General features: G+C 40.3%; 1 protein-coding gene across 4 annotated transcripts in view; it reads left to right on the top strand.

The window, feature by feature from the left end:
* The window catches only part of CTBP1 (C-terminal binding protein 1), a 235,048-nt gene that overhangs the window by 81,588 nt on the left and 132,409 nt on the right, over positions 1–21,051 (top strand). The window contains exon 1 of one of the 4 annotated variants that reach the window (XM_057376212.1): positions 4,018–4,069. The exons of the other annotated variants lie outside the window; for them this stretch is intronic. Within the exon in view, the coding sequence (XP_057232195.1) occupies positions 4,063–4,069 (7 nt within the window). The 5' untranslated portion in view covers positions 4,018–4,062. Of the gene's footprint in view, positions 1–4,017; positions 4,070–21,051 lie in introns of those variants that run through there. 4 annotated transcript variants of the gene reach the window in all.

Here is a 21,051-nt window from a genome sequence, read left to right as displayed (position 1 = left end):
AGATTTAGCAGAAATGTTGGTACTTTTGGAGAAACAGTGGTCTGTCAAGACCTCTGACAACGTGAGAAGTGCTTGCTTTGAGTCAGACTAATGGTGCTGGAGTAGACAAATTTTAATTTGCTTTTTATTGAGTAACTTAAGTTATTCAATAATTCCAGTTTCAAGGAAAAGAATGAGGCAACATAGTCTTGAAGTACTTAATGAAATGATTATTGAACTGGSTCATACCATAAAGTGCCCTCTAGCCCAATGTCCTGTATGAAACAGAAAACAAACCCACGACAACTATGTACGGTATTTTTAATACTTCCAACCTCCAGATATTTTCAGAGTATGGACTTCCGACCTGACACAGCTTCTGTGTTGCTCTCACTGATACTAGATTTATTTTTTTTTTCTTCCCCTGGAAGCCAGGCTGGTGCTCCCTTTGACTTCTGTGGATTTGGGGGAAGGACTCATCTGGGAAGGGGGAAGGTGTATTAGAAGAAAATGTACCAGGATTGAGTGACTGGTACCRGATTAAAAAGCAATAATGGGCATTTTTGACCACTGGAATGGCTTGCAGACGTTCAGCATAGAAATATTGTGGTTTAGGTGATAAGATACATACCAGGATACCATGGTATGTTTGATTATAATACTTAACATTTCTCAATTTAGAATAGATCAGGTATACATATCTACATGTATGCAGTCTTAATATCAGGGATAAATTTGCTTAATTATAGCTCGTAATTTGTCTCGTTGCAGCTATTTCTGAAAGTTAAATAATTGCTGATAGAAGGGAGTGGTAATTTATGGCAAGAGAAAATGCTCTCGCCTCATCTTATGTGGAGGGTGGTGGGTGTAATTCTGAAGCTGGTCCTGTTTGCTGCTTCTCTAAAATATGCACTGCTGCTATCTGTAGGCACGTTTTGGGAACTGAAAAGATTCACAGCCATGTGGGTATTTTCTTAGTAAATGAAATGATCACCATGCAGAACGCTCGTAAAATATTTAGATATATGGCTGTCTGTAAGTGGGGATATATGGTTTTCTAAATAAAGATATTTAATTTTGAATGGAAATAAGATAATAAATTTCTGGTTTCTAATAATGTGCCTGAGAATAGATATTTTAAAAAACTGATCTAGGTTGCCACAGTTAGGGAAGGCAGCAGCTTATTTAAATAGTAAGCTGGTTTTAAGGAACCAAGTCTGTTTATTAACTTAACGATGTTCAGCAAATAGTTAGAGTGAAATATGGATATTGCCTTTGAGAAGATGAATGTCATGAGAAGGAGCTGATGGGATTATAACTTCGAGTATGTTCCTGTTTATGTATTTAATGTATTATTAAATGCCATTTGTTTAAGAAAGAATTAAGTTAATAATGGATCTAGTATAAACAAATATTGTTTTTATATCACTTAGGCGCTATCTGATTTTTGTTTCATGACAGAATTAAGGTTCCATTATTTATTAGCTAGAAAGAAAGATGGGAAACAGCACAGGTCATGTGTTTAAATAGGAAATTCGTGGAAGTTGAGGAAATGGCTGAACATTATGGATGTAAAATACTGAAAGTATGAAAGCACATTTCCAGGAAATGCTGGACATTTTGCTATAAAAGAAATATTTGGAAGATCTGACAAGACATCCTGTGAAGAAACCCAGAAAGCACCATGTATCTGGCATTATTTAGAGGACTAAACCCAATTTTAGGACAGCCTTCTAATATATTTGGTATGGCATAGTTAGCCTAGAGAGAGCACGTACTAAGGAGTTTCAAGAGCTAATAATTGTGAACTATAATAAACAGGATGTCAGTATTTTCAATTCCTAATTTATGACATGATTCCAAGTTGTGTAGGAATAACCCAACACAGAGTGGACACTGAGGATGTGCCCAAGGGTGTTCTTCCCAGCAGTAAAGSCTTTGCCACAAGAGGTGCTCTGATTTCCTCCCTGAGGAAGGAACGACTTCTCCAACGCTTTTACAGGAGGTTGGAAAAGCTCTTCTCACTGCATTTCTCAGAAGGGGAAAATATCCATGCAGGAAAACACTATCATGTGTAAAGCATGTAACACTTCCAAATTCAGTGGGATTCATTGTGTTCCGAAGTTCAAGCAATTTTTTTAACTTAGGAGTTATTCAGCAGGCACAAAATTATGACAGAGTCACTCTATCAGCTAAGACACTTGCTTTGTGTGTTTAAGCACATTTGCTGTYATCCTAAATGCACTAGAAATCTTTTTGTACTCCAGTAATGACTGCTGAATCTTGACTAGTTAATGAATTAATTTGGTGTAAATATTCCCCTRTGTAGGTAATCTTTTTTTATTACTTTTATCACCAAAATCAGCATCATATTTGAAGGAATAAATTCCCAAACAAGGAGAAGTCTAGAAAGTAATTATTACGGATATGGTAGTGAATTCTCTAGCYACCACTGYGGGYTGGTTTTTTGTATTTTTTTTGGTTACTTTCGGTTGTGCTTTATAAAACATGTTTATAGACTATGTCAGCAATGTTCTTCCTCAGTTGCTGTTGCAAAGACTATTTTCGTAGTTTATCACAAAATGCCAGATTTGCTCAGCATGTAATTTAATCTTATGCTTGGAAGCATCCACATTACTTGGTTATCATGAAATTATTCTTTAATAAAAATGTATGCTTTGTGATCTATATTTTATTAATTTGGTGAGTCAGTTTATCGATTGTTGCAGATGCCATGAATGTATAATTTGTCACAGTTATTGGTTGCCTGTCAGCAGTTCGTAGCATCACAGTGTTCTTGGCACTTGGGGCACCTTAGAAAAAAAAAACCTCTCTTGATCTGCAAAAGAAAAGCTTTCTCCTGTAAATCATCATCAAGACTTGGGTTGATATCGGGTTTATCACTTCACAGCGTGTATTATCCCGTATTAGCCAAACTCTGTGAATTTATTCATAACGTGGCCTGTTCGGGCAAGGGCTTTGAGCAAATACAATTTAGGGATTTTAAATGCTGGGAGTGAGGTCAGAAGGAGGCACAACATGAGAAATGGGAGGCGAACTTAGGGATTTTTAGGGTCACCAGACTGGAAAAAGAGAAGAAAATYCTGAGGCATTTTTATCCCCCTTTTCTACAGTAGATAGTTTTCTGCTGTAATATAAAGCAGTCMTGAATTTTGTTGATTGAAAAGTTTATTTTCAAGAATGAATGTTAATGAATTTGAATTTTTTTWAAAAAAAGTCTATGTGTATTTTTCTAAAACAGGTATTTATACCCACAACTGTTTGATTTGAATAAGAAACACTAATAATTTCGCAGCGGTGATACGGATTAAAGCTTTGCATACTGGAGTGGAGCTGGGTGGTTGAAACATCTGCTGATTTCGTTTTGTTATTTTTAAAGGCTGGTTTAGCATCCTGGGAGCTTGTTGGAGGCATGCACAGAACATGTGTGCCATGTCCAAACCAGTGGCTTACAGGCATCTCCTGAGCTCAGCTTTTGGCTGGAGAAGGTTGAGTGGTTTATATTTTGGATTCTCTAAAATATTACTCTCCGGTGCTTTACAGCGATAGGTCGGGATTTAGGCAAGGGTATCCTTGCACACGGAGCAAAACAAGTTCCTTGGGGATTCCGCAAGTTTTGGTCTGTATAATTACTATAGTGTGGGCACTACATAAAAAAAAAAATCTGGAGAAAGGCCCTGCCTAAAATAAGAAGGGTAGAGGGAAGTTAAAAAGGAGGAGCGAGAGGGAGGGAGAGGGAAGAAATAAGGAAAAAAACGAGAAAAAAAAAGGCGAAAAAAAAAAAAAAAAAGCGGGGTGGGGAAATAAACAGAGGAAAAAGGGAGGAAAAGCATTAAGCGCGGGGGGCGGGCGAGGAGCGGGCAGAGCAGCTCCCCGCCCCCGCCGCTCCCGGCCGCCGCCGCCTAATGAGCCGCGCGCTGATTGGCCGGGCGCCGGCGGCGGGCGCTCGCCATTGGCTGCGGCCGCGGCGCTCTCCGCCCCCATTGGTCCGCCCGCCTGCCCCGTATTTTCAGCAGCGGCGGCGGCGGCGGCGGAGGATTCCGGTGTGGAGCCGGCGGCGGGATGCAAGGTGGGCGTGTGGGCGGATGGACGGAGGGCGGGATGGGATGGGATGGGATGGATGGATGGATGGATGGATGGATGGATGATGCTCAGATGCTCGGTAGCCGGCGCGGTGTCTCCGTCCTTACGCACCGTCCTGAGCCACAATGGTTGATTTTTTTATTTTTTTTAATAATTATTTTCGCACCGCACCCCCCGGCGGCCGCTGGGCGGGGGCTGCGCCAGCGCAGCGCCGGGAGCAGCGCCGGCCGCATCCTGCCCGCTGCTCTGCTGGGGGGGTGCGGCTCTTTGTGGCGGGGGCAGCGGGAGTTGTGCCGGGCAGTGCTGCCGGGAATGCGAGGGGATGGATCCCGGCTGGGYTGTGTGATTGATTGCCGGGGTGCCCCGGGACCGAGCAGCGCTGTGGGTTCGGTGTCCCCGCCGCCCGTCCCGGCGCTGCGCTCAACTTACCCAGCGCGGAGTTRGCGCTGCGGGTGTCTCCGGTTTGGAAATCGAGGTTTTTGCGTGTGCTGAATTGCGGAAAGTAAATAGGAATCGGCTGGGGGATGTTGTCAGATCCCAGCGGAAAAGCGGGGATCCTTCCCATAAGTTRTTTCTRKGGATTTTGCCAAATATTTAATAACTTCCTTTCGGTTAACTGGAAATCGATGTGRTTCTGTGCGGTTATCTGAGCRTACTTTGTTTGGTTTGAGTTTAAARTAACAAATATGAAGTTAAATACTCTCCATTTTTATCTTGCCTTRTAAGTCTGTTATCTGTTTCAGGGACAAATTTAGGTCCGTTATTTTGTGACATTATCTCCTCTCTTTCTCATAAGATTTTTACAATTAACCGTATCTGTTTTATCTCTTCTGTATATTTAACATCTTATGAAAACTGCATCCACCTCTTTAACTTCTGGGTTTCCTTGTGGTTTTCATGGCAAAAGTTATTTCTGATGGAGATACGTTTTCAGACAGAAATCTGCTGACAGATTTTGCAACTTTTTCTCTGTGGCATTTTTTTCTGCATAAGGCTGCAGTTAGGATTGGGTTCTGTACTTTCTGTGCCATCTCGTAGTTAGCTTGAAATTTAAATAYCCTGTGAGCATCCCCAGCTGGAGATGGTACTGGAAGCTGTAGTATATTTCYGTGACCATTTCTGTGACACGTGTGAAAAGCGGAAATTTTGGGTAGAAATAACTGATTATGGCTATTCAGAAATCAGTGCCTGAATGTTTCTTTTGAATAAAATTGCCACTGAACCTTTAAGGTGCCTGATAGAGAATTTGGGTTAAAATCAATGGTTCTGTCAGTGAAGTCAGCGTGATTTACACCTGCATGTGTGATTAACCCCTTGCTGTGCATTGCAGAGGCAGGAGGATGCTTGTGGGGCCACGTTGCTAGGCCTGAAATCTTATTTTTTTTTTGTTGCTAGCTTGAAGCTGTAAGAATCAATATAGGCTTTTGCATGGAGTGATGAAAGATTTTTAGTCTGGCCCTGCCAAGCAGGGCAGCCCCTGCTCCTGTGGGGTGGGGGAAATGGCCAGAGGAGCTGCACTCCCCCAGGTTCGTGTGTCCTCACCTCTTGCCCGAGCACCCATGGGTGCACAGACATCCTGACTGTCCCAGGGACCGGGACAGGGGGATCCTTGTTGGGAAAAATGATGATGAATAGGAACGGCACCTGTTGCACCACAGGTGATTTGTCATCTCCCAGGGAAACAACTGCGCACCTGCAGTTCTGTTATCATCTGCCCAARTCGTCTGAAATGAGAGATACCTAGGGAGTTTAACTTGAATTTATCAGTGTTTTCTAATGAAATGGTTGTGATTACTTAAGTAGATGAGAAATTCAGAGAGTTATATATAAATAATAATTATTATTATGATTAAATAAATGATATTTATATGAGCAATCTGTGCTTTTAAAATGAAGCCAGCTACAGTTCAGTAACTGCTGTTTAAAAGTAGAAATACCCATGTGTACATTTTGTGGCACTTTGATTTYGTTACATAATGGCATGCATAATTTCCATACATTATATAAACTTTTYTCAGAGCATCCTGAGAAAGCAGACAAAATAAGGTCTACGTCTGTTTGAAACCTAGTGAGACTTTTTTAGCCCAAAACGCAAATTCTGGTTTCTAATAGTGTGTAAACAAACTGCAGCCAGGCTGGCAGGCGTTGCCTGCTTGTGGCGGTAACAGAAATATGAAAGATGACGTGAGCACTGCAGAACTGAATTACCCTCCACGCCTCCTGCTTGTTTTCTCACCCAGGCAGGTGAAGGAGAGCAGATGAAGGCTTTGCTTTCCCTTTGGCACAGTACTGGATCGCTTCTCTGGTACCAGGTGGAGCTCCTGTGACCCCACAGAGCTGGAGAAAACCTTGTTTCTTGCTCTGAATGTTGCTAAGTGTAGACTTAATATCTGAAGRTGCATGTTAGTAAAACATAYCTTTTCCAAGTAMAAATAGAGAATAAACTMTTAATAAATATTTTTCTGATTAATTGAACATGAAAAAAAAGGTCAGGCTAGAAAAAGTGAAGCCCTGTTAATTTTTTTGGGGTTGTAATTTTTCCTAATTGTATGAGTTGGATAACAGACTCCAGTATGCACAAGAAGATTCATGTAGATAAAATGAATTCGCTAAACATAGATTACTGGAGGTTTGGCATCAGTAATAGGGATAAATCATKCACTYAKTGCAAAACAGTCTCTGCATTTCTTATTTTACCTACTTGTAGGTCTGAAACAATTGAAGTTATAGCAGCTGTTGTCTAGTTGTTTTGTAGCTGGTTTTTGTTTGCTTTTTTTCTTTTATCATGACCTTGTTGGGTGGAGAGAGGACATTTCCTTGGTGAGATGTGAAGAATGAACCTTCATGGTGGTAGTTTCTGTCTAATAGCGATGTGACTTATGGTAGCAGTTTACCCTGATAGCAGCAATGTTTATTTCAAAAGTATAATTTTCATATTGAAACACATGCAGCGCTAGATTRGAAAACTTTTAATGACAATTGCATGGCATGTTTGTTTTTAAATGGTTATGTTGAATGACGGCAGAAAAATTAATTTGTAGTTTTTAAAGATCTGTGATTTTTTGTATCTGTTATTTAACAGAGCTGTAATGTTATCACTGAGTGCTGCCAGTTGGGTATAAAGTGCAATGTGTAACATTTCCTGGTAGTAGAGTTGCTCTAAGTGGAGAAATAATTTAAGCAGTACAAGGATTTTTATAGCCCTCTTGTCACAATTAACTGTTTTTATGAAATATGAATTTACACAACATCTGCCTTTCGGGGCCGGCGTTCCCATCGGAGCCTCCTCGCTTCCCAAAGCAGCAGCGTCCTGCCTGGAGCCTCGTGGCTTGGCAGGATGGGCTGGAGCCTGCCTGGTGGACAGGAAACTGTGGCAGCATAGAGATTTACTTGATGTATCTCKCTGGGAAACTTGGGCAGGAAACGCTGCTGATGGTTGTGAGTGTGGAACCTTTCGGTTTCACTTTAGCAGGAGGATTTGCTGCAGCACAGTGAGGTCCCTGACCTGCAGCTGTCTCGTCCCATTCTCGCTCCTGCAGTCCCCGCTCATCCCCCTAATTCCAGTGCCTGTGTGTGGGCAAAATAGGTGGCGTGTATGGCCCATTGGTAGGGAAGGATTTGGGGTCTGGCACTCAGTGTTAGAGTTGATTTTGTTGGCAGCAGCACTCTTRTTTCCTGAATTTCCTGAAGATGCACATGAGGGCTTGCAGTGAGATGGGGGAATCCAGCTGGGCCTTGCAGCATCAAAGGGATGGGTTGTCTCCTTGAGACCCTCCTACTCTACATCCTCACAGAGGTCACCTTCTTACCAGAGGGCTTCAGGCYGAGGCAAAGAGCTGGCATTTTATATGGTTACTCTTATCAAAATTAGCTTGTCATGGACCACTGTGTCTTTTAGTGTTCTATTTTCCTGTGCCATATGCTGGAGGGTGCGTATCACCACTCCTGATGGTTATTAGACGAGGCTTATGCTCAGAGATAGTCATTAATGTCTAACTTCTAAAATTTTTGTGTGCATGCCTGGAAAGGCAAGTTCTCAAGAGGATAAAGTAGCCTGAGAGACATTGATGCTCCTCCTCGGTAAGGCGTGGGAGGAGAGATCAGGAGGTGTTTATAGAAAGATGCAGTTTCCCATCATGSGCCAACTTGGGGCACAAGTAGCCTTTCACACCAATGAAAAATGGTCATRATGATGAGAGACAGTGAAAAAATGTTAAAAATTATTCTGTACCACTTTTCTCACTTTTCAAATATGGCCTGTCTTGACTTTTAAACATCTCAGAGACAGTGCTGCCCCTCAGGAGAGAAATTGTGCAAGTGTAGGGTCTCAGCATGGCATGGTGGGACGGGCAATACTCGGTACATGGACGTGGTTCTGAAACATTGGCACTAAGGGCTGTTGGCACAACATCCTGCAGATTTTCAGGCACAATATTAAGAAACGAGTGCTCAGACTAGAGGTTGTACAACTTGGAAAGTTTGGCGTGTCGGTTCTCTTGGGCTGTGTGAGTGATCTCAACGCTCGCTGCTATTTTTGCCGTCATTCAGGGCGAAATAATTGAGGTCGTTCATCAAGCAAGCTGTGGYGTTGTGAAGACAGCAGCAGACTGCCGTGTGCTACCTTTACATCCACATTTTAGAAGATGAARTAAAAATAGTACCAAGTGTCATATCTTGGTGAAACCATCCAGCAGAACCTCCTGGTTCTTTTACAGATATTTAGTCCAGMCTTCTGCTGCTGATACCTGAGGCTTTGCTTCTAATTGATCTCTTACTCAATAATTGCAAATTATTACAATTGCTAGGTCAGAGTGAAAAATTATGTGTAACAGGTTGCTGTTATAGCGGAGATCAATCATGTTGCCTTAGAGCTAGTTCAATCTGGTGAAGGAAGGAGCCCAGACTTGCTAATTGTCTCTTCTTTGTGTTATCCTTCTATAAAATGGGGATAATTGTTATTCTTAARGGTGCTTTAGGACTCACTAAATATTTCTGAAGCACTTAGGAATCATAGTTAAAATAATAATTGCCTAGTAAATTGTCTACTTAATAAAATGTGAAAATAAAAGATGTAGAATATATTAGGATTCATAATCATTTAAATAGATGCATGTAGTTTATTTACCTTCTCAGTGAGAACTAACAACCATTGAAAGCAAATAGGTCTTTAGGAAAACTATATTGGCAAAACGAGATTATTTAAATTAAAGTTTCCAGTTCAGTAGCTTAAATTACTTTTACATTTATGATTTAGGCTCTGATTTAAATCATACTTTGTACTGTTAGTGTTCAAAATTTATCATCAACATTGAAACTGTGAACACAAAAGATGTTCTTGGCAAGACTTGCAGAATGCAATGTCAATATATTTCTCTGGAATACTAAAAATTTGGAAAACAAAACCTTTCTCTTGAAACTTACGGCTTTGAATATATGGAGGAAAAAAACCTGAAGAAGACAAGCTGCAAATAGTTGTATTTTGGTAAACAGACTAATGGGTGGCTGTTCCAATGGCCTGGAAGGGACCAAGGGCTGAGTAGAGGTACTGCTGGCACATGGYTCTGTGGTCATTGGTCTTTTTATAAGGAAAGGAATATTTATAAAGATTTGCTTGAATAAATAACATAAATCTTTTCATCAAATATAAAAGGACTGGTAATGTTTGCTATTGCTTTTGTTGATTAGGAATAATACCAAGAAAAAAATTTGTTCTGCATTACCAGCAGAAATACTGCCGAGTGGAAAGGACTTCCTAGAGCTTTTTATTAATTTATTGTTCTGCTGAGCAATTACAAAAACAAAATCTCTTTACATCGTTTTTTTCACTTGACAGATTGGCATTTGTTTTTCTCTCTGTTTAAMAAACCCCAAACAACCAACAAGCTGAGATTTTCTTGAGTAAGGAAGGAAGTTTAGGCCAAAGTTTCCAGAATTTGTGACTCTTACTCTTGTGTTGCCCCAGCTGGGAATACGAAGGGGAAGGTGTGGGCTTCAGGTGGAAGTTACGGGTAGCCTTGTAAGCTGTGCAAGGCTGTAAATCCTCAAAACCACCTCTCCCTCCCAGCAGTTTTCCATGGATCCTGGCAGAGCTGTGGCAYGGTGTGATCCCAGGGGTGGGGGAGCCATGGGTGATGCTCAGATGAGGGCACTGAGAAATGGTGCCCTTACCTCTTCTTCTTGATCTCTTTCGGATGGTCAAAGGGGATGGACTGCTCACTCTTTTCACAAGACCCATATGTGCTCTAGGTTTTTTCAGAAWTAAATGCCTGTGAAATCAGGGGCAGAAGAATGGCATGAACTTACTWGCCCTTCACTTGCCTTTAGGAAATGTTATAAACAGGGATCTGATTTGCTTTCTTTAAGAAATGTTCATTTCAGCTTTAAATAATGATACAAATGCAAATCACMACTTAAAGTATCTTTAAGGAGTAAATACCAGATTGCATACGTRGTTTTGTACCTTCCTTTTTCCATTCTTCCTCAGAATACCTTGGAATAGAATAACCTTTGAGTTGTTTCTGTGGCATATTGGCACCACAGTTTGAAGCTGAAGTTCAATAATCATACTTCCCATCCTCTCTTAAAGGAAAGAAATCCATTATTTGCTGAATTGTTCAAAAATGTTATTTGGCTCATTTTGTGTGTACCCACTTCAGTGACCAGAATGTCAATGGAGGCTTTGTTTAAATGTTTTTCTTTATTTTTTTCCTTCCAATCCCACCCACACATACACCTGTTCATCTAAGTCTTTTGGGCCAGATATCAGTTTATTTGGTTGGGCTTTATGGCTTTYTTTTTATTCCTCCTGCTTCATTCAGTTAACTGCTTGTTGTCAGTTCTGGCACATCTCCTTGTTTTCTGTAGTTTGCCCATGGAAAAAAGGCTTGCTTCCAAAGGCAAAGAGGTAATCTGTCTCAGAGTTAGATTAACTGTTGCAGTAGCTCATGATAAACATCTGTTGCAATACTCCCAGATGAGAACGCTGCTTTCAAAACTATTTCATGCACATTTTGAACCGTGCACTTTACTTGTGCTTTTATTTTTTTCCCCCTCCAATTACTAAATTCTTTTGAAAGGACATAATCCATAGAGCCCATCTCAGAGAATGTGTTTATTTTATGATACAGACAAGGAAATGTGGTTGTTGAGTTACTGTTCGTGTGCTGGAGCCCCTGACTGGAGCACAGAAGCGTGTGCATTCCTTAATAAAACCCAACTGCAGAGCAGGCTCCTGGGAGTGCTGCTGTGTGTGTCCGTGCTCTGCCTGTGCTGGAGTCCTCTGGATGTTTTCCTCATGCTCTGAATTTGGCAAGATAAGATTGGTGGGGAGTGGAGTTTTACTTGGATCTGAAACCTAAGGGTGGGTATGTGGTTGGAAGGGTTTGGCCAACCAGGCTTGGGATTTGCCATTGAGGAAGCCTTCTGCTCTTTATTTGGAATATTTTTAAAATTTTGTTTGTTCTATAGGTTTTTMAAAAATTGCCTCAATTCTAGAGTTAATGGATCAAATAATGACAGTTTCTCTTGGATTTTGAAGTTAGGTCTGTCAGCAGMCACTTACTGCTGTAGCTGAGGATCAGCAAGAAAATTAAGCTTTGGTAGGTTTTCCCAAAACATCAACAACCTTCTCCCCCACCCCACCCAAACCACAAAACCCAACCATTCTTGGTGTCTCTGGGAAAATAACATTGGAAAACAGTATGGAATACCTCAAATGGTGAATGTTTTCCTACAAATGATTTTTTTTTCTTATGTTAACGATGACGATGCTTTTAACATAATTGTGTTGGAAGTATTTTCACCCATATTTCTCAGAAGTTGAAAAGTATTTTGTTTTGAATTTCATRTGCTTCATGTTCCTATCACAAAGAAATTATCTGGGTACTTTACATATGTGTTGGTCTTCATCAGAGCTAATCCTCTTTGCATAGCAATCTAACATAGRCCATGTGGTGGAAGTAGGGGATTTCCAAATAACAAAGCCAGTTGTAGTAAAATACAAGAGTCTGTAACTTTATTTCTTGCTGATTTTCTTAGTTCTGGCAGAACCCATATTGTTTTAGCAATAAATCTGTAAGAACAGCTGTTCTGATTCAGAACAAGCACTTATAATTCAATATCCTGTCTCTGATGGTGATCAGCAGGTGTCTAGGGAAGCATGCAAGCACAGWGATAAAGTGATAGAATCTAAGGTGAGATTTCTTAGTTTACCAGTTTTGTGGTGGTATCAAAATTTTCAGATTCTGCTTCCTAATCATAATGCTGAAATGACAGGTGTGAGACACTTAACAGCCCTGGTTTTCTCTTRGAAACTGTGGTAGTGACAGGATGATAAAAAAAGGAGAAAACTCTGAAAAGTAATGGATAGTATGTAAAAGAGAGAGAAATAATGGGATATAACCTTGGCCTGGCAGGTTCAGCCATCATCTGCATCACATCATTTGGGCGTGGGGAAGAGAGAGGCAAAACCAGGACATGGAGAAGTAGTTGGCCTGAGCCTGGTTTGAGGCAAGAAAGATGGTAGAGGGCAGACAAATAAAGTGTGGGAGAAGAAACACATGGGAAAGGGGAGCATGAGTGATGGGAGTGTCCAAGAAACCTGTAGAAATGGAATTATTCTCTGTCTGTAAGTATCTGTCCATTCAAATTGGTGAATAAGAAGTGTTGTCTGYGTTGAAAATTTGTTTTGCAGGTTTGTACTGACACCCTTGGAGCATTGCTGTATTTTTCCCAGGCTTCAAGGCACCCAGGTTTTATTTTTAGAACCCTGGGTTCTGTTTTGTGGCAAACCTGTTCCAGCTTGCTGCATTCATTACTACCRAGACCATCTAAATAGCAACTCGAAAATACTATTAAAGCAATGTAAATGGTAATAAATAATTTTGGCTTTGCATGGATTAAAAGGTACACTTAGGATGGAGTTGGTTTTGGGTCAGGWTTTTTAATGCTCTAGAGCAAAAGCGTGACAAGCTTTACTTACATCACTGGTGTGCAGAGGTGATGGTGCTGTACTTTAAATAACAGACACGAGGGCGTTGTGACTGGGATATTGTCAATGTAGCAGTCACTTCAAATGGATTTTTAGGGAAGCTTTTACAAAGGTGTATGGAGAACTGTTATTGACTATCTAAAGCGAAWTCAAGAATAATATCCAGGAGGTGTTGCAGTGGATGAGGAGGTGTTAAAGCGAACYGCTCACCAGAATAAGTCATATTGCAAGCTGGGATCAAACCTGACAAATCCTGGGTTTATTGTATGTATCAGGATGAAGAGAAGAGGATGGATTTGAGTACAAAAGGGCAAAACCCATCTTGAATTTAAACAGAGCTTACATAATCCTAGGAGCAAGAAGGGGGGTTGGTACAACCAGAAAAAGGTGCTGCTTTGTGGTACCTTACAGACAGAAGGGACAGCTTCATCTGTGGGTAAAGACCAGGCAAAGGAGATTTATCAGCTCACAGACAAGGTAGGTACAAGATTTAAAAAAACCCATACTGGTCTTTAATAAGTTGATATTTTCATATATRTGTGAATAAATAAGCATACATGAATAATATTGGTAGTATTGTGTATGTGATATTAGAACAAAGTTTCCCATAATTAAAGGAAAATGGTGCAGAAGCAGTTTCAGCAGTATGGGAATGGGAGGGACAGAGACAGTGCGTTTCTGAATTCAGCTTCATCTACCTTTTTAAGAGGATTGTAGGAAATCGATCTTTTCTCGGTTCCCCAGAAGGCTTTTCCCAGCCTGGCATTCTCAAATCCAAGCAGCCTGGAGTCTGGGGCTGGTTTTCTCCAATATGTGCTRTGGAAGATGCTTTGATTTACACCATTACTCTGGCAGCTGTGGGCAGGAGGACTACAGCAGTGAATTGTGCTTTCTCTTTGCCAGAGAATTTCACCTTTTCCACTGATTATCCACTCTGCTGAAGAACCTGCCTTCKTATTCCTCCTATTAGCAAATAATTTTAAATGCAAGTTCCACAGTTACTASTCTCAGTAGGGAAACAGGAGCTCTAACAAGGCATATGTAAAATAAATTTTTCCAAAATCTAATAATCTGGGTTACGCTTGTTGCCCTTACTATGCAGCTTTTTATTAAAAGGTTTATAAAGGTAACATGTCAACACTGGCTTTTTCCTCCCATTGCAGCAATGTTTCTTTTGTGTTTTAGATGCTGTATAACCACCTTAGAATAAACAAACATTCTCCAGCGTCAGCCTGGATGTACTTTTACAGCACACTCAGGACTTTTTTATGGATGGTTTTGTATTTTTCTTTTCTGTTACATATCTCCACGTTTGCCTACCAAATCCTTTCTGAGCATCCCAGTGATTGCACTGGCATGCACAAATSAATGTCYCTGTTATATATTGAACATAAAAGARAATTTACTCTTGAATTTCAAYGTTAAAAATACTTGGTTTTCCTACATCCTTATAGATTAACTTGACTTTCAAAAGGAGATTCCTCAGAATCAAGAAGGAATCTGATGGTACATTTGCACATCAGTTTATAGTAACTTTTCTMCACTCAGATTTTATTTAACTTCTGTAATTTTGTTGTGGTTTCTTTAGTAAACAGAAGTAGCCTWACACTTCTGTTTCACAAATACCTCATACTTATGCTGAGCTGTTAATAGTTCTGTTAGTATTGTTAAAGTATTAACAGAAGAATAATAATTGCTCTGCTGTAATTGTATTGAGGCTAAAAAGGCATTCTCATGGAACATTAATGAGAAYCTTTTTCGAGGTATGAATTATTGTTCTTAGGACAGAAAATTAAACTACCCAAAAAAAAAAAAGGAAGTACCATCCTGGAGCAACATAATAATAAAACTCTATAAGGCTTCGATTTAGTCTTGAACTCCCTTGCTCCTCCTCTCCTGACCCCATTTGTGTTTCCTGTAGGTATCCCAGGGATCTGCTCTGCACCATATGTGCTCCAGTGCCTCGGCATCGTGGGGGGCTGGGAGACTTTTAACAATGATTTTTTTTTTTTTTTCTGTTTTTCTCGGCCTTAAATTACTTTAATCTTATTTAGTCTTAAAAACTGTGACTATGGAGCTAATATTTTATGCAGCATTGAGAGGAACTGGAAGTGCTTTTCATTGCTATGCAAAATGCAGCTGGGGAATGGTGCAGAATTAACGACAGGGAGTTGTGCTCTTGAGAGTGTGAGCAGTAGTTTATTTTCATTTCTGTCATTAAATATCTTATTACCATCTATTTGTTTTTTCCTTCCTCTCCCCTGCAGTGCAGAAAAAAGAGTGATTACTAGAAGGTGGGAATAGTACAAATGTTGGAAAGTACCTTAAATCAGTGACCTTCGGTTGACCTCCACCACTGCTTGTGGGAGCCCTGATATTTTTTTTCAGAGCTAAGTCAGTACCTCTGCCATCCTTCTCCTTTCATCAAATCTTACTCAATTTTATACCGAGCTGCTGATTTGTAGCAAAATCCAAATATAGGAATAATTAAAAGAATGATCTCTTGTAAATCTGAAGTGAGTGCATCAGGACATAACAAAGCACAAGTGTTYCCTGGGACTTGCTTGACCATTCAAAATGTGCAGTTTATGTTGCATAATACAATTTTCTGAAYGTTTTTGGGAGCAGTTATTTCTGAAGAGGTAAATGAGCTGTCATTGCAACACTTTTTTCAGACCCATTGAGCTGAATGAAAAACACGGTGCAAACTTGGGTCTGTTGTTTGTTTTCTGAGATTTCAAAAGGGCTTCGATTTCTATTGTAAAGCATGTAATTTCTTTTTTCACTCTCATGTACCAGCTCCCTGTCATCCTTCATTCTCCCTCGTCTGACATCAGTTTCKCTCTTGTCCATTTAAAACTGAAACTTGAAAAACTGCAGTTTTATACTTTATATTATTCTTCTACCCCGGAGCTGTTTTTAGTGTCTTTATTGCAAGTAGACAGATGGTGATATTTGGTTTCCTGTCAGTTTTAATGAATATAGATAGGAGTGATAAGAACATTTGCTTCGTTTAGCAAACTTCCTTTTCTGGCTTTTAATTAATGAAGTGCTCACTGGTGTGCCGCTGCTTTTGTATGTGCTACAGTAAAATCTCTTCTACGACTCAACTCGTAGTGTCGGATAATGAAAAAAGAGGATGAAAATAACTTTTTCTATCAAGATCCCTTAAAGTTTACTTACACAGCGACTTGGAGTGCTGCAGATATCAGGCATGGAACTGCTCGTACAAGCTGCTGGAGCAGTGTCCTTTGTTGCTGCATATTTTGGTGATATTTTGTTTTTACATCAAGAACCCAAAGGAAGTGGTCTGTGTTTGGTGTTCGCTTAACCTTGGGTGAGGTTCAGCTCAGCTTTGGAGCACTTTGCTTCTTATCTAACTTCTTAAATAGAATAAGGTCCACAGAAATCTTATCAAAAATCTGGTAAAATAGGAAAAAAAAACCAACCTGGCTTTTCACACTTTTTTTTACTGCATTTTGTCTTGCCTTGGACAGAACCAGAACATTAATCTTAACATTGATTTTATTTTTTTTTTTCCCCCAAATAGTTTGATTTCTGTGTTAAGCTGGCACAGGCATTATTTTAGATTCTTGTAAACTACTTCAGAGTCCATTATTTTTAAGATCTTTCTCTGGTGTTTGACTAGGGGTTTTCCTTTCCCTTTATATATATTTGGATTTTAATACTGAGGCAGGATCAGTGCTTGTAGGCAAAGTCATTTAAATAATTTCTGCTTTTGCCATAACAGTTTGAATTCTTTAATGGTAAAAGTAACCATGTCTGTGTGTGTAAAACATGGCAGTGGGTAAGGCCTGGATACTGGCTGTGGATTTAAAATCTCTGTGTCAGCTTTGTAGCTCTAATATTTTAAGCTCTCAGTAGATGGAGAGGAATGGAGTGAAGGACCAGAAGGTGATCTTTGGGARCATTATTTTCTGAAGCATCTGCCTATTGCTAATTCTGAAGAAACTGATTTTCAACCTGTTGTATGTTAATATTCCGGCTTCCTGAGTTAAAAAATGGACTAGATTTTGTACTTTTTTGGGKACTTTTGTTTTGTTGTAGCCTTATAAGGGTAGGATTTGGTTCCCTGGTGGCAAATCTGTTCGGGGAAAAAAAAAGTTGGTTTATTTTAGTAGAGCTGTTTTAAAATATTCYACCAAGCCTGGCAGGAGGCAGAAATAGTTGTTATTTTATATTATTTCTTAGGTCTTTCTGAAAACGTCACAAAGTGCAAACCCTGTTCCTATGGAAAACTCTTCTCCCGGTGAAAGACGCTTCCATTTTAAACGAGTTAAAAACAAACAAATTGTTTTCTTTGATGCATTTGGTTGGTGAAGGCAAACAATCAGGTGCATGTASTGTGTTTATTGCATGGATGGTATCATCTCTGCAAACAGAAGCTGAGGCTTTGAACGTGTCCTTCCTTCCCAAAGGTCACAAGTAAGAAAACAAAACCCTGAAAGGAYGTCTGAAGAACAGCTTGTGTTTAAATAAATACTCACTTTCTGTGCCTGGGTTCAGTGTTGGTGGGTTTGGAGTCCTCATGGCTGTGTTGGTTTGTGCAAGGCTGATGAGAAAGGACGTGTGAGCCATTTCAGAGAGAAACATGGATCTCTGTGGGCAGCTGCAGCACGGTGCCTTCTGCTTCAGTACCTGGAAAACAGCTCCCTTTCTGTGGGAACAAACCCAGGCATGTTCATGTAYTGTTTTTATCATGAACCAAAAATTACCCTTGTTCCAGACAGGAGTGCACTGTACTGGGGTCAGTTTTAATCTATTTTCCTTGCACAAATCTGTGTAAACAAAAAGTGCATAGTGGTGCCTCCTCAAAAGTAGGCAGGAACATTTTAACATTGTTAGTTGCAATATTAAGGTTGTGCTTTCTTTCTGGTTTCTTGTCATCCTTCAGGAAACAGAACTTTGTGTGTCTTCTCTCTTGTAATAAAAGAATCTTTCTTATGCGTCTGAGCTGGTGTTCCTCGCTGTATTTGACATAGGTATTTGTGAATTTTATATGAAATCCATGCTTGAATTAGTGTGAAAAATAAACACATTTAATTCAGACTGAATAAAGGCTTCTCCCTCTGGAAAGAGACCATAGTCTGTATTTGTGGGTTTCTTTTTCTTTAGCATTTGCTTCTTATTCTCTGAATAATTGTAGCTGCATGTTCTCCTTTTCARTATTTGCCAAAATCTCCAGCAGTTCTTATTCTCTCATATCTCGTTCAGTCATGAGCCAGAAGGAAAGAAAATCATCTGGAAAAGAAAACCCACAGGGCTTCATTCCCTTCCCACGCCCCATCATTTTCTCTCCACATATTTGAAGATGTGAAGCAATTTAGATCAGCGTTCTCCATCGTTCCTTTTTCCTAACCTGATTCCTCTTCTTGCAGAGAGAAACAAAAGGAAGATGCAGAAGAGAAGTTGAAGAAGAAAGGAAAGAAAGAGGAAAAAATAGTGGAGAAAATCAAAACAGAGTTGGCTTTTCTAAAGAGTTGTCCAGAAAGCAAAATGAGCAGCTTCCCTCCTCTTTTTTTTCCTGTTTTTAGCCCATCCCCAGACACTGCAATTCTGAGACAAGTGGGTCAGGCAAAARGGAATAATTAATAGTGATTTCACAGTTGCTGTGGGTATGGGAGAGCATAGTGGGAAGAGTGGATTCAAGGAAATGTTGACACGCTCTCAGCTCCCAGCTGAGCCCCAGGTTGCCATGCCCATCTTCTTCCATAAGATTCTGGGCTGTGCCAGCCAGGTGGGAGCTGTATAAGAGTGGGAATGGAGCAGATGGATGCTCTACTGGATGCTCTGGTGGATGARGTGCAGCACATCTTAAGCACACTGAATTTAGTATGGGACAGGATGTATTTGTGGGAACAGCTGGGGAAAGGATGGATCAACCCTTTGAAAAGCATTGTGAGGAAACAAACAGCAAAGTACCCTGACCAGGGGGCATAATGGGGCATAATTTTTTTCTGTCAAATACTCAGAGTTTATTACTAAAAAGTGTTTCTGGCCCATGTGCACCTCCAGTTTGTGTCATCCTGCAGTGCTTTGTTCCCTCTGGTTGGTGATCATGTTGAATCAGCGAGGCTTGCATGGGATGTGGTGCACGTGGTCCTAGGACAGCAATCCGTGCATTTCTGCTGAGAGATTAAGTTGATTTTAACATCTGCAGATAAGGAGAAGGACAGAGCACACACAGCAAGTCACAATTTGAAGATGCCACTGCAGAGAAACTTTTTCCAACAAAAGCRGTTATGCTGCTGTCATGGAAGATGGAAGGACAAACCGCTTGCATTGTTCATAAATGCTTTTTGCAAAGTTTCATTTTATTTGCTTTGCTTTTCCTGATGGAGTCAGGTTACTATGAAGGAGCTGTGCTGTGTCCTGCTCAGGGGATGGTGCCAGGTTTTTGGATACTCCTAATGCCCTGATGGGTCTGTCTGAGTTCTGGTGCCCTGTCTGCTCTTGAGCAGGTGGAGCCCTTGGATTAATATTCCCAGCAGTGTTTGGATTACACATTCCCAACATCACCTGCTTGTCTTATCACTCGGGCCTGCAAGAAAAGCTTTTCTTTTGTTGAAGAGGAAGCACCTGAATGGGAACTTTTACATGACAAATTCAACATGGCCACTTTGGAAATTCAGTCAGTGGGAGCAAGGTGTCCTGGTTGCTCATAAAGATTGGCTTCATCCAGCTGTGGCTTTTCAGAGCCAGCTGTTTGGAGAGCACTGACCTGCACCCCTTGCTGGAGTTGGGTTGGTTGTAGGGTTGAATGTTGCACCTGCAGAGAGAAGGCAATGTATAGGATGGGTGTTCTGTGATTCAGAGTGGGTGTGCAACACCTTGGGAAGGTGATCTGATTTTTTAGCCTCCACAAAAAACAGTAAATACATGCAGTAAAAGTGCCTGTGGGTACCAACATATTGCAGAATAGTTGGCTGTGTACATCTCGTGGTTTAAGCTCTTGAATACAAAGCATGAAGTAGAAGCATCTGAGGGGTTGGGTGTTTATTTTAGATCAAGTCTGTGTTTCAGATTTTAGGACATATTAGTAAACTTCATCATGCCGTTTCTCCATATGGGTTGAACTTTATGGTATTGAACCTTTGTCCTTTTCATGAAAATAAAAAGACTGTTCTCTCTCTGGCTGTGCCCGTGTTATTTCAGTCAAATAACTTGAGATCTTTATTCACATGATTTGAAATATTTTGGGATTATTGCTAAAAAAACCAGCCCGRTTTTCTGAAGGATTTTGAAGGAAAAAATTAATTTCTCTGAAAGCAGTAGCTCAGTCATCAGCAGGTCTGTTCTGAGAACAAGAGTGTACAGCCCACACAGGGGCACATTTGATTGTCTGATAGACATTAGTAACTGGTGTTTTTCTTCACAAAAGAGCTTTTTGCTTACTACTGGAGACCTATATAGTCCACTCTTTCAAAAAGAGCATCTGAAAAACTGCTTTAGAAATGTTAATTATTGTCAGACAGAAACTTTGGAACATTTTAATTTTTCTAAATTATGGTATCAGTGCAAAAGACAATAAATTGGAACTGAGGGATGCTTTGAAATTTCTCTGTGCTTTAGACAAAACATTTGTGCATCTGTATCTTTTTTCCCTGTGTTGAAAGTGCCATATGGAGAGGTCACTCTGTATCTCAACTTGCAGATGAAATAGGCWAGAAGTAGGAAGCAACTCTRAACCAGAGGCTTTTTCAGCAAAGGRAAAACCCCAGATTTGCTTTTGTTGTGTGGTGGACGTTTATACTGTTGATTGACTAATAATAATGATTGTAACAGAGACATTGGTGGGGTTTTTTTGTCAAGGAGAGGAAAGATGACATGTAGGAATAACGCTGTCTATAAAAGCTGGAAAGCTTGAAGGCGAATACAGTGAGCTGGAAAATGGTGATRTGTGTCCTTAATAAACAGAAAATGTAGGTGAACAACTGCAATTGCAGTTTACACTCAAA

This window comes from Malurus melanocephalus, unplaced genomic scaffold (genome assembly GCF_030028575.1).
Source record: "Malurus melanocephalus ecotype Western Australia unplaced genomic scaffold, MMel_1.1 scaffold_274, whole genome shotgun sequence".
Classification (NCBI taxonomy): domain Eukaryota; kingdom Metazoa; phylum Chordata; class Aves; order Passeriformes; family Maluridae; genus Malurus; species Malurus melanocephalus.
Note: the sequence above shows the minus strand (reverse complement) of the source record. Positions and strands in the feature narration are given on the sequence as shown.